This window comes from Tripterygium wilfordii, chromosome 3, assembly GCF_013401445.1.
Source record: "Tripterygium wilfordii isolate XIE 37 chromosome 3, ASM1340144v1, whole genome shotgun sequence".
Lineage (NCBI taxonomy): Eukaryota > Viridiplantae > Streptophyta > Magnoliopsida > Celastrales > Celastraceae > Tripterygium > Tripterygium wilfordii.
This window is the reverse complement of record NC_052234.1, coordinates 10,406,760-10,419,293: the sequence shown is the minus strand read 5'-3', so window position 1 is coordinate 10,419,293 and position 12,534 is coordinate 10,406,760. Positions and strand designations below refer to the sequence as shown.

The 12,534-nt window shown below is 38.3% G+C and overlaps 4 protein-coding genes across 4 annotated transcripts; 1 reads left to right on the top strand and 3 right to left on the bottom strand.

The window, feature by feature from the left end:
* Positions 1-493: 493 nt before the first annotated feature.
* Positions 494-3,283, bottom strand: LOC119992036 (thylakoid lumenal 15.0 kDa protein 2, chloroplastic). Its single transcript, XM_038838635.1, has 6 exons — positions 2,960-3,283; positions 2,564-2,667; positions 1,309-1,399; positions 1,102-1,170; positions 915-1,024; positions 494-807 (listed from the first exon to the last, which is right to left on the bottom strand). Exons 1-6 carry the CDS (start codon positions 3,171-3,173, stop codon positions 715-717), a joined length of 681 nt encoding a protein of 226 aa, XP_038694563.1. The 5' UTR covers positions 3,174-3,283; the 3' UTR covers positions 494-714.
* A 487-nt stretch (positions 3,284-3,770) lies between these two features.
* On the bottom strand, positions 3,771-5,851 carry LOC119992043. Its single transcript, XM_038838649.1, has 3 exons — positions 5,639-5,851; positions 4,210-4,288; positions 3,771-4,112 (listed from the first exon to the last, which is right to left on the bottom strand). Exons 1-3 carry the CDS (start codon positions 5,788-5,790, stop codon positions 4,047-4,049), a joined length of 297 nt encoding a protein of 98 aa, XP_038694577.1. The 5' UTR covers positions 5,791-5,851; the 3' UTR covers positions 3,771-4,046.
* Positions 5,852-6,026: 175 nt separating this feature from the next.
* On the top strand, positions 6,027-8,133 carry LOC119992029 (transcription initiation factor TFIID subunit 8). The gene has a single exon (XM_038838622.1). The coding sequence runs from the start codon at positions 6,593-6,595 to the stop codon at positions 7,679-7,681; it is 1,089 nt and encodes a 362-aa protein (XP_038694550.1). The 5' UTR covers positions 6,027-6,592; the 3' UTR covers positions 7,682-8,133.
* A 1,966-nt stretch (positions 8,134-10,099) lies between these two features.
* On the bottom strand, positions 10,100-12,498 carry LOC119989609 (membrane magnesium transporter). The gene is made up of 4 exons (XM_038835245.1): positions 12,304-12,498; positions 12,107-12,159; positions 11,921-12,021; positions 10,100-10,455 (listed from the first exon to the last, which is right to left on the bottom strand). The coding sequence occupies exons 1-4, from the start codon at positions 12,374-12,376 to the stop codon at positions 10,362-10,364; spliced, it is 321 nt and encodes a 106-aa protein (XP_038691173.1). The 5' UTR covers positions 12,377-12,498; the 3' UTR covers positions 10,100-10,361.
* Positions 12,499-12,534: the final 36 nt, after the last annotated feature.

Here is a 12,534-nt window from a genome sequence, read left to right as displayed (position 1 = left end):
GTGGTGTCCGTCAGAGAAGTTCCAAAGGTCAAGTCAGTTGACGTTGAGGATAATTTATAGTGAGAGCAGTGAAATGGTTTTAAAGAGAGACGGAGAGAGATGTATCAAGTAGTTGAGAGAGTTAATGAGGAGGGGTCCTCATGTATTTATAGTGTCCCAGATCACGTGACTTGCTCATGCCGATTGTACGGATGGGCCTTAACCTTTGATTGGGCCCAAGGATCCTTGAGGGAGCTTCCTAACCGTGGGCTTTGAGCCTCTATGTAATAGAAAGGCTTGCTGAGCTTTGGCTCTCATGGGCTGTATTTAGACCGGGTTTCAATGGACCTATTGGTTGACTCTTGGTCGATCGGGCTTCAATGGGCCTCTTGGTTTAGATATACATAAGGACAATTTTTGGCCAATACAATACAATACTCGCAGTAGTTTCTAGTTTCTACTTTCCAGTGTGAAATTATACTGCTCTTCCAATACAGAAAGAATGGTCCACGAATGAATAAACCCACACAGAATTTTTATCTACCAGTCAATCAATCTTAATTCAGTAAAACATCAGTTGAACATATGTAAGACTATAATCAATTACAGAATCATGAAGAATACACCTTGAACCACAATCCTAACTTGAAAGTCTTGCAACAAGAACTCAGCAATATTTACAACAATGTGAGAGAGTATAAATGAAGAAAACATTGTCTGTAAACTCCTGTAGAATTACTTTATCTCAGAGCAATTATTCGAGCCAACGGGTTCTTTCAAGCAATTGGATATTGCCATTACAGCAGCTTCGATAGATGCATCTTCTCCCTGTTTACCCACGAATAATACGAAAATCCATTCCCATTAAGTTATGGAGTATACTGAACAAACTTATACACAAGACATGATTATCTACAAAAACATGCGATCTTTACCTTCTCTTTCCAGTAAAAAATATTTCCGTACTTCCCAGCCAAACGGCTCCAAAAGCTTCGTGGGATGTCAAGATCTACCGAAGCTCCCACATTAAAATTTAGTATATTGCCTGTTCAAAGAAGTCCATGGATATGAATCAACTATATCTGGTGTGTATAAAACGGTATGATATGTCCAATCCCTTACCGAAGCTAGGATCAGCAACGAATACAATGGTTCTATCATCCACTTGCCAAAAATCTTTGATTGCTAACCCTGCATTTGGAAAACGATAATCAGTTGGCTTTTAACAATGAATGCTACTCTCTTGAACAATGGACATTAACCCACAAAGAATTATTGATTGATCAACAAAACAATTTGTGGGAAGCAAGAACAAAATATAAATCATACCTGGCGTTTCAGGATAATTCTGGGCCAAAACTCTTAGCTTAAATCCAGTATCATTCTCTATATTGGATATCTCCTGGGCAAGTCTCTTTTCCTGAAAATTCATCTTTAGACATTAGCAATTAAGATTTTTTTTTTCCATCCTACGAGCCCATTATTTGAAAGTGGACCGTTACTCGCACATGCATCTGAAAAACCAGAAGAGAAACATTGTGTATGTAGCTTCCATATTAGCTTAGAAGTTTTCTGTCAGTAAATGAGGGAGTTCTTATGCTACAAAAGATGAGGTGTAAAAGCCAGTCTTGCTTCTCGATGACATAGTTCAGGACTCCTCATCAAGGTCTTGTGATGTATGCATAAACTATATACAAGATATCTGCGAAACGTGCGGACTTTGCAGCAAGACACCCATCAATTGAGAAGTAATGTCAGGAATACATGAGAAACTAACGATTTTCAATCTTGAAATATTATACGTAGGAGCCAAGAAAAAGAAAAACTTTGCCCAACCAGACTACAAGATCGAGTTAATTGAAACCAAAGATTCACTTGATTGAGCAGAGCTAGTTATCTTTTAGTTAAAACATCAACGAGAGAGAACAGAAGTCACTGGAAAAAGAAGAAAAGATACCTAGCATCACATTTGCAAGATGCACACAAATGTTGTAGCTGTTTTGGTTCCCATAAAACATAATTTCAATATACTGAACCTTAAACACAATTAGCGGGAAGAAAATTTGCAAAAATGTATGTTTTAATTGACAGCACTCCTGGCTGAAAAGATCCCCTCCATGGTTAAGCCATAGTATTTATCATTGTAACAATCAACTGAGTTATATATCAAAAAAATAAATAAATAATTGAGTTATTTCTATTTACCCTAAAAGAAGACTACCCCAATTACGGTCACAAGTGCGTTGCTAAGATACATGACAGGTGTCTAGGAGACTCCATGGTGATGATGATGTCCCCAAAAAAAGACTAAATGCAGATCAAAAGACAAAATTCTTACAGCAATAAAATATTTACTTCATAATTGAGCTTAAAATTTAGCTTATATTGATACTTGACAAGCCAACTGCTGTACTCTTGTAACCATCGAATAAATAGACTATATCCATGTTAACAATGATCAACCAAAATAGGATTCATCTAGAAATTGTGTATACCATAGCTACATTTAAAACAGCATAACAAAGGAAAGACGGACTGATACTAAGCTCATTAGACCTAATCATAAACCGTGACTGAGTTATACCTGGCCATCAGAGAGGAACCCTGCCACATCAATGACTGGAGTGAACTCTTTGGGAAGCAGTTCTGGCTTGTTAACCCCAAGTTTTGCCTCCGCAAATCCAACTCCTACAAATTTCAGTTCTATTACTTACTTTAACCTTCCTATATGGTGCAAAAGAAAACTTGAACACTGAGAATGTTAAACTGGGAGCATTGTTGTAGTTGTGCATAACAAATAAAATAACATAGAATAAACAATCAATGCGTCATATCACAAATTAAGTTTAACCCATTTGAGAATATGAAAGAAAAAAGTATCAACAAATTCAGCTACACCAGTACATATTCATCCATGTCAGTCAGACGGCATTGCCTAAACCACAAATTAAGAATAAATTGCGAAAAAAGGAGAACTTGCCTGTGAGAGATAAACCAAGAGCTAGCGCCCCAGAAGTAATAAAATTCACCGATTTTGATCTAAATTGGGATACCCAGTTGTTGCAGTAACTGGAATTATTTCCTGGGGAATTTTTCAGGGAAAGATGAGACGAGGCGGTGATGGGTACTTTATAAGCACCACAAGAGGTTGTTCCTAGAGCAAGAGATGAATAGGGGAGATGGAGAAACGCCATTCAAGTGACGGTGAGTTTAGTTGGATAGGATAACGGATTTCCGCGTTAAGGGACCCAGAAAATGGGCGATCCCAAAGCCCATATTCTACCCATTCAGAGAATACAAGTTCGAGGTCGGCCCATAAAGAGCCTGATTTAACGTACTTTCTGCTTGTTGTTTTGGTAGGCAAGTGTGACATATTAACTTGGAGTTTTTTCTTTTTCGAAATACAGCAGAAAAATATATTTGTAATTGAAATCGAATCTTGTACACATCTTATCCAATCATCTGATTATCAACCGAACCACATCTCGATTATTTTGCCAACAAGGGTTTTCTTTTGCGTTAAGGCAAGATTTCAAGAAAAAAAGTAGCTCTTACCCACAAATACCAAATCACATAATGTCTTTAGAAGCCCCTCTGTATTTGACAAATTTGATCTCAATCTTCTGCTGCGTAGAGTTCTGAAAACAAGTCTAGAAAATTTGCCCAAAACATTGTAAATGGCTCATGGACCAGGTTCAAGCGACCCCTTGCTTCACAACTCACTTCAAACATGTCCAGAAATTTTGCACAAAACATAGCAAACTAGCAGCCAATTGACCAAAACTGTTAAAAGTTTTGAAAACAGTTCTATCAGCCAAATTTCTCTGTTGCACATTTTTCAATCAATTTCACATGTACAGACAGAAATGCACACGAAAAAAGATAGAAGACACCACGTTATTAGTAACAAACATGAATCCAGCTAATAATTAAAGATACTTATCGTAAATCCACCAACAAGAAGTAGTAAAGGTGGAAAAACAGGGGGAGGGGGCATGTTTTGCTTAGCTAACGAACACATTGTTCAGAGAAGTTTTCTCAAACTATGCCCACGATAGAAAGATAGCTTAAGGAAAGAAGACAGGCCCGTTGAAATAGTACGAGTCTCGGATCTCCTTGTCCATCTTATTCCACTGCAAAGAACAGTAAGAGATCATGTGAACACAGATGTTCCATTCAAGAAGATGGTAAGGAGCATACAAATAAACAATCATAAGCACTCGTCATCACCTGGAATTTGTATGGCTGGTTTTTCGCCATTGCTTTCTTCCAGTGATACTGCTCAAACAGAAAAGCTCTGTCGTGCCAGCTACAAATTGAAGGATTTGAACAAGTAAGAAAAAATTGTTCCTACATAACGGGAAAACTAAGTGCACAAGCATCATTTCATAGAAAAAAGAGAGAGTTTCTTAACTTAATTATCTGTAAAATTAATAGCAATTGTAGTTAATATAGCCCAATGCAGAACAGATGCTTAAGCCAACAAACACTTTGTATTTTCCTTTTAAGTTATTCTCAGTTCCATCTTATAAGTAACAAATTAACAATCTCAATAAATCATCCGTTATTAGATTTAGTATTTTATACATATCCGCAGCTTCCAACGTAAGTAAGAGGAAGTACAGTTACGCCACAAGTACAAATTATGCAGTGCCTCTAGTGGTCAAAAGACTCAAAACAACAACCATAGTGGCTTGAAGTAAAACATCAAAACGTAAGCACCCCACCAGAAGCACAATTATACAAGCAGGAGAGAGAGAACCCATAGGTTAAAAGTCTGTCAAAGAAAATAAGACCCGTTTCATGTTTCTTAAATGTGTAGGCAGATACACGTATTAAGAGAGAGTTAATAATATCTCTGCCACTATTTTAAAAGAACTACTCCTTTCACGTCCACTGTTACATATTCATTAAGTATTCTTTGATAGAGCATAATGCTTTAGTCAGAAAACGTCTAAAACTACCATCTTTGAAATTTCAATGCCCTCCCAGCAAAGGATGGGATCATGCTACAAATGAAATCCCAGATGAAGTTCAACTTCTTCAGCTCGATTTGTTAGGTATGGTAATTTATCGAGTAAAGTGAAGTTGGACTTACTGTGGAATTCATAAAAAACAGTTTGGTCGACCATCTTAACTAGGTACACTAAATCCATACTAGACCATGTTAACTAGCTATAAAATCCATACTTATAATCCAAATTTTTTTTGAACATATTAGACCTTATTAATCAACCAATCTATCCCAACAGCTTAGGCAATGGGAATGGGTATGGGCGGGTTTAATTATTTGAAAAAATCTTAATACTACACATTTGTTTTATTACTTGAACACATGAAATCCATACTCTACACCACAGCTGTAAACTACCAGATATCACTCCGAAATTCCAAAAGCAATGGTTAAGTTAAAGCAGCATAGGACCTCAAAGACATAGCTGGGAAAATGTGAAAACTATACAGGTGACTCGATTCGTACATGTATCGCATGAATTTAACAGATACAATAGTAAAGCATAAACACCGAAAAATGCATAAACAAATTGCACACATAAAGCTGAACTGAAACGTAAGAACCCTAATCCATAAGAAAAGGAGCCAAATTTACAACATTAGAGTAAAACCAGAAAGTAAAAAAGAGGGAATTGCAAGAGAATACTTGAATTGATTAGTGAGCTGCCACATGTAAGGGCTGTTCCAGGTAAAGGCACAGAAGAGAGCTGAACCGACCCATATGTTGACGAAACGGTCTGCGTCGGCGTGCGGCACTCCTGGGTCTCCTCTGTACGCGTTTCCGAAGTACTTCTCCATTTCTCGCTTCTTCCTCTCGTCGCGTTGTCCGCTGCGTACCACCAGGTCTCGATGCGACGCCTCTTAATCTTATCCCCTCATAGCTGCCCTTTTTTTTTTTTTTTTTTTTTTCAAAGTGAAGAGTCCACTGGACAAGGCAGGCCCATTGTAGTATCCAGTCCGAGTTCTAGAAAGCCCATTGTGATGTGAAGCCCAGTCCCTTAGATAATCTGGCGAGTAATGGATCCCGCGGTACTCGAGGCTTCACTGGGACAGAGTTTTCCAGTGTCGAAGCTCTATAATAAGCCGCCTGATTCTACTTCATCACTCGCATCCTTCGTTCCCTCTCTCGATCCCAATCTCCTCCAAGGGTTTTTCTATTGCTGAATTTTCCCTCCACAGCCCTAACTGACACAAACAACCTCAGTAACCCACAAACGCCCTCCGAGCCCGTACTAGTTGATCTATCTTTTATTTTTCTCTTTTAATTCCCGTGTTTGATTTTGTCTGAGCAACGGTCAAATTGTTTTGTAAATTTTGTTACTGTTTTGTGGAAAGCTATCCATTATTTCTCCCGATTCAAACACTTGCTTTCGTTCTTTGGAAGATTTTGATTCAATTTCTTATAGAGCTCTAGGGTTTTGACCGTTTGTGTTGCCGGGAAAGGCTGTAGTGAACGGGATAAGAGTCCAGAAGAAAAAATTTATGCCTGTTGATGTGCGGTGAGGTAATTTCATTGGAGAATTTTAGCGGCTGTTGAAGAATCATGGGGTGAACGATGGAGGGGCTGTGAAAAACCCTAAATTTATTTCGAGTTTTGAATATGAGCAATGGGGATGAGGAGATTTCACGAGAAGCGCCTGTTGAGTTTCAAAGAAGTGGAGCCGATGAGTTTGGGCGCGCAGTATCCAAGGTTGCAGTGGCGCAGATATGTCAGAGCGTTGGGTTTCAGGGGTTCAAGGAGTCTGCACTGGACGCGCTTGCCGATATCACAATCCGGTACCTCCGTGACCAAGGCAAAGCTGCGAGGTTCAATGCGAATTTAGCTGGTAGAACGGAGTGCAATCTTTTTGATGTTATTCAGGGTCTGGAGGATTTGAAATTTACTCAAGGTTTTCCTGCTGGATCTTCTGGGGGCAGTTGTCTTGTGAGTTCTGGAATCATGAAGGAAGTAACTGAGTTTGTGTGGTCATCTGATGAAATTCCTTATGCACAGCCACTGCCGCGGTTTCCAACAATTAGGAGTAGGAGATTGATACCTAGTTTTGTACAAATGAGTGAAACACCCCCTGGTAAGCATATCCCGACATGGTTGCCAGCATTTCCTGATCCTCACACGTATGTACACACGCCTATGTGGAATGAGAGGGCAACGGATCCTCGTGCTGATAAGATTGAGCAAGCAAGGCAGCGGAGAAAGGCAGAGAGAGCCTTGCTGAGTTTGCAGCAGAGACTGGTCAGCAGTAATGATGTTGTGGGGACTTCGGTCTCAGAGGATAGCGAAAATGACGGAAAGGAATCAGGTACAGTGGAGAGTAGTTCATCGTTTGTTAATTTTTTGGAGAAAGATGATTTTGCTCCAGCTAACAATGCGAATGGAGCAGTGGGGCAAAGTCATCTTTCTGTGTTAGAGGCATTTGCGCCGGCCATCGAGGCTGTGAAAGATGGGATTAATGACGAGGGAGATGTTGAGAAAAAGTTACTTTCTGAAAGACGACCCAGTGTGAATTTTAAGGTCAAGACCAGCAAGAAAATTTTTGGCGAGCCCTTCAGTTTGTATCATCAAAAGAAGGGTGGAGGTAGAATGGTGACAAGGTTAGGGCGGGATGAGGAGAGAGATGAAAAAAAGAGAAGAGCTGAGCATATACTCAGACAATCTATGGAAAACCCACAGGAACTCACTCAGTTGTGAATCAGTTTGTTGTTTGGCTGGCTTGGTGGACATGTTTTTCTGTTTGGCTTGAAGGCAGTAGTGGCTCTGGCTGTTACTTTACTGAGGATATATCGTTTGTCTTGCATGGGCATTTTGAGAGCCTGGTGCGAGACCACCATGTAGGCCCAATCTAACATGTGTTCAAGGTATGCAAATCATTGGTTTTACAACACTTTCCTAGCCTCGAACCAGTCTTTGTAATTGTAATTTTTCATCACTGTTTTTCATGTTGTATTGCTAAACTAACTAATGATATCCAATAGACAATTCTTCCTTTCTTGATATCATTAACCATGTAGCTTAACAATCATTTAGAGTTGCAGAGCACCATGTTCCTAATGCAAACAGATTATATTTTGCGTACAGCGAAAAAGTTGCTCAATGTAAACTAATCAAAGAGTGCTCAATTAATTTATTAATGCTTGTTTTCACTCTTTTTGGGCAGTCCGCGTTATTTATTTAATGATTTTAGTATGCTATCTTTTAAGTCAATCCTAGTCAACTTATTGTCAGATTAGTTTCTTACTAGGGGTTCAAACTCTTATTTATTGTTATTGATACTAGGAAGTACTTAAAAAAATCCATGAACCATTAGTACCTTAAGGGGATCAACTTTGAAAGAGTTTCTGGCACAAAAAATTGCTTTAGATTTTGTGATTTGCAGGAGTCCTGGTGCGGTGCGTAGACTACTATCTTGTCATTTTTCCTTTTGTATCATTTATATGAATCCTAAGTTTCTTGGTTTTAGAAGCCCAACTGTCAAATTGAAACTCAATTATCTAAAATCTTCGAATCTCTCCAAACTGTTCATGATTTGTTTTTTCTTTTTTTAGCTACTCTTCTGCTATAATTGGTATTTCAGTAGGTCAGTATTCTGGATTATTTTAAGTTTTGTAACCCATTTTTAACCCAATTCAGGTAACCTTTTAAGGTATTCATACCATTTTGAACACCAGTTATGACTGTGCAACCCAGCCTCCTGGTGGCAATAACCAAAGTGTACTGGATTTATGCCATATTACCTATTTTGCTGTTTGTGTTAAATGGAGCTTGCTCAGTAACAATTGGACCAACATAATATTTTTCTACATGCAGCACAACGCTTGGCGGGGAGCCTTTCTTAATTGAAATGCATATTCTTGTCACTTTCTAACTTGTTTTTTCTGTTATTTTCTGTCATAATATGCTAAAGTATTTTGTTTTGAAGCATATAATTTGCTAAAGTATTTCTTGTGCATCTTCAAGGGTCGATGCTTAAAGAACCTTTTTACTTGCTTTTGTGACAATAATTTGCTCGATGAACTTTGATCTTGGATTGAATAGAGTGACCCCCTTTGGATTGTAAAGCAGATGACACCATATTGGTGTCTTTCTTTTGCATTTGTTGTTCCAAAAACAAAAATGGAGAAGAGAGCGGAAGGATAGCTTATATGTAGTGCTTAATTACTTTTGTCAACAAACTAGCTTATACGTTTGTGTAAGCACCATGTTGAGATGTGAGCTAGTTATCAAAATTTCTAGGTGCCAATCTGCAGACTTATGTTAATTTATGGAATTTTAGATAATTGCAATTAGTTGCATTTTGTTACTTTCTTGTGTCTGTTGCTTCGGGGAAAAGTGCCCTTTTCACCACCTCCGGAGTAATAAATTCTTCTGATACTATAGCTGCCTTCAGTTAGCCATCTGAAATGGTACAATTAAGCCTTGTGTAAGAGCTTCGATGCTTTCATAGCCCTAGTAATGGGCAATGTTTCTTATTGCTTTTTATTTGAATTGAAACCTTAAATGCGCATACCAAGATTTGCGCTGTCCTGGTTGCATCTGTGTCGCATTTGTATTCCGTGTTCTATGTGTTGGCTGAACTTACAAGAGTTCATGATGGTGTTTCTGCCTTTTTGCTGTGATGACTACACTGTGATTGAATCTAAGTTCTTGTTTTGCTGCTTTTATTGATGTGTCAAATGTATAATAGGAAAGATAGTTCTGCCCGACCAAAACCTTTTGTAAAGCCTTTTGTAAGAGCTTCATTGCTTGCCTAACCCCAGTTATGGACATTGTTCTTCCCCGGTGCATTTGTTTTTGAATTAAGCCTGGCAGGGAGAAGGTACAAAGATTTTGGCTTTTCTTTGATAATGTCACCTAACCTTAGTGAGTGAAAATGTTGCATTTATGTTGGGTGTTCACTGTGTTACCTTCTTTTCAATTTTCCAATCCTTCACAGAGTTCCATCATGACCCCGTCTTTTTGACAAATTTGAGCAATAGAAGCAGATTCTTGATAGATGAAGGGCATTCTGGCTCCAACTTTCAAAAGGGTTAAACACAGTTATATGTCAAATTTTGCAAATCGTCGTCCGCCATGGCACCCATGAATGGAAGAACCCTCGTGTGCTTGATATAACCAGCAATAGATATTTTGACATTTTTATCCATATAGTTTGCACAACTTCTGCAAGCAACAGTGATCACCCCCTAGTTTAAATTACATGAAACTGAAAGGTGGTAACAGGCTAACAGTTAAATCCACAAAATATAAAAGGCAGAAATAGAGAGAAACATTTCCAAAATAACTTGATGATGGCGTAACTCATCAGTATTCTTATAGATGACCAGGAAATTATACTACCCTTTTAGCTAAATCTTCTTTGATGAAGACAACCTCAATGCTTCAACTTCATGTTAACTCCTGACAAAACTGCTTTACCACGATGGTTAAAAATCATGAAATCAAGGTTGGCTGGCAAAGAAACAATCCTGCGTTTCACAAAAGTTCACACAAAAGTTCACGTAAGTGATCTGATATGTTTTAGGAGAAACAGCACCTAGCATGAATATATGATTCTACAAAATCTAACTTGCAAGCAACATGAAACAAAGCAACAAAGAAGTAATCATCAAAGAGACTAAAACGAGCAAAACTTAACAAGATTGAAAACAGTGAAAGTCGGCAATTTCCAATGGTCCAGGATACATGGGGAAAAGCCCCTTCAAAGAAATGCATTTATTCCTCTTAACGTTTGTATTTCAATTAAATTATGCACTTGTTCACAAATGTAAAAAGATGGATGCCCACAAAAATATAAACTTAACAGGTCACAGTAAAATGACTTGGAAAGTGATGGAGGTGATGTTGACATTTAGTTAACAGCTGAATGTAAGCTTCTCCCATATTTTTGTGCACAAAAAGTTGCAATCTTACATCAGGATCACAAAGTTGCAATATCTCTTGTCGATGGGATATACAACAGCCCTTTTCCTAAGCACAAAGAAACAGTTCCATTATTTGGATTCAAAATCATATAGCATGACTGGTAAATCACCTCATGACCAAAGTCGAAAGCATAATGTCAATTGAGTAGGAATCATTGTACCAAAATAGGTAGCATGGGTCAGTTATTTAGTATTATAGCTAGGTCTGTGAGAGCTGTCTCCCTTTCTCAGTCGTTCCGTCATTTTCCTCAGCGCTAACATAAAGAGGTGGTAGGATGTTTAGAGAAGAAAAGAACTATCATGAAGTTTCTTCTATCACTATATCCTATTTTGATCTATATCATTCTTTATCACTATTATTCATGTCTTTTTCACTTCCCTCTTCTCTACCAAATCTCCCACTTGGAGTTTCCAAATCAAATATATACTGCCAGACAATCAACGCTCATACATAAAGGAAACATAGCTAACAACATAAACAGCAATTATCGATCTTATTGAATATTCAATAAGAAGCATTGAATGAGCAAGTCGTGATTAAGAAATCAAATATTTCAGTTTGTGTGTTTAAAGACAATGCTGAATGACTACAGTGATTGCAACTCCAAATATCTCCTACCCATGTTTGGAAGAAGGAGAAGAAGAAGAAGACACAACGGCTGTGTGCAACTATATGATAATGGAAGGGTGTAAACTTCGATTTTGGCGAAGAATCAATTCAATGGACCAACATTCATTCCGTAGCAAAGCAAGCTGGTAATGATCTATTAAGGAAAAAGATTCCAACCTAAACAACTAAAGAAAAGCCTTCCAAATGACTCAATATGGTGTGCATATCTTATAGCAATTGCTGATACTCCATATTCAGGCCACCTTTTAAATAAAAAATAAATAAGGGTGTCTGCACCCAATCCAGTCTCACTAGTTATTTCCACTAAGGCACAATATTTTTAATCCAAATCCTGGTGAAGGCGAACTAAATTTCAATACAAATCAAAAGAATCAATACCTATTCTCCTCCGAATCTGGGTGTATGGAAAGGAACTTTCCTGGCACAGTTAGGGCTGCCCACATAGAGAAAACTAACCCTAATAGCAATTCAACCACCACCTGCATTCACCAAAACCATATAAAACATCCCCACAATACAATAAACCAAATCCATACACAAATAAGCAAAAACTGAAACCCTCACATTAATGGGGGGCCCTGAGAATTCTTCCTCCGTGATCTTTAGCAATCCCCTATCTGCACCGAAATCATAAATCAAGCAAAACACCCAATCAAAAAGTTCAAATTAATCTGTAGTCAAAGAACCATATGCAAATCTTCTACATATGAGTAGAAAAAGTTAATTGCAATTTTAGGTTAAACTGCAGAGGAGGAGAATACATTGAATTGTTGAATAAGCGGCATGAGCGAGAAGCAGAACACCCAACACTCCAACTGCAAACCCTATACCCATTTTTGAACCGGCACAGTTTCCCAAAGTTGGATCCGGGTTTACCGACGGTGGAGGTGCTCGACTCTGACGGACAAACCAAGCAACAACTGGAACGAAGAATCTCCGCACTCCGCAGAGCTCCCTCCGTCAGTAGATATATTGACTGTTGACTTGCTTTC

Excerpts from the sequence above, each read along its gene's own strand:
- LOC119992029 (XM_038838622.1), top strand. The coding sequence starts at position 6,593 with ATGAGCAATGGGGATGAGGAGATTTCACGAGAAGCGCCTGTTGAGTTT.
- LOC119989609 (XM_038835245.1), bottom strand. The coding sequence starts at position 12,376 with ATGGGTATAGGGTTTGCAGTTGGAGTGTTGGGTGTTCTGCTTCTCGCT. Across the intron at positions 12,160-12,303 it reads CGCTTATTCAACAATTCAAT|ATAGGGGATTGCTAAAGATC; the intron begins GTATTCTCCTCC and ends ATTTCGGTGCAG. Across the intron at positions 12,022-12,106 it reads TCTCAGGGCCCCCCATTAAT|GTGGTGGTTGAATTGCTATT; the intron begins GTGAGGGTTTCA and ends TGGTGAATGCAG.
- LOC119992036 (XM_038838635.1), bottom strand. The coding sequence starts at position 3,173 with ATGGCGTTTCTCCATCTCCCCTATTCATCTCTTGCTCTAGGAACAACC. Across the intron at positions 1,171-1,308 it reads GAATTATCCTGAAACGCCAG|GGTTAGCAATCAAAGATTTT; the intron begins GTATGATTTATA and ends TTCCAAATGCAG. Across the intron at positions 1,025-1,101 it reads CGTTGCTGATCCTAGCTTCG|GCAATATACTAAATTTTAAT; the intron begins GTAAGGGATTGG and ends TTCTTTGAACAG.
- LOC119992043 (XM_038838649.1), bottom strand. The coding sequence starts at position 5,790 with ATGGAGAAGTACTTCGGAAACGCGTACAGAGGAGACCCAGGAGTGCCG. Across the intron at positions 4,289-5,638 it reads CAGCTCACTAATCAATTCAA|CTGGCACGACAGAGCTTTTC; the intron begins GTATTCTCTTGC and ends TTCAATTTGTAG. Across the intron at positions 4,113-4,209 it reads ACCAGCCATACAAATTCCAG|TGGAATAAGATGGACAAGGA; the intron begins GTGATGACGAGT and ends TGTTCTTTGCAG.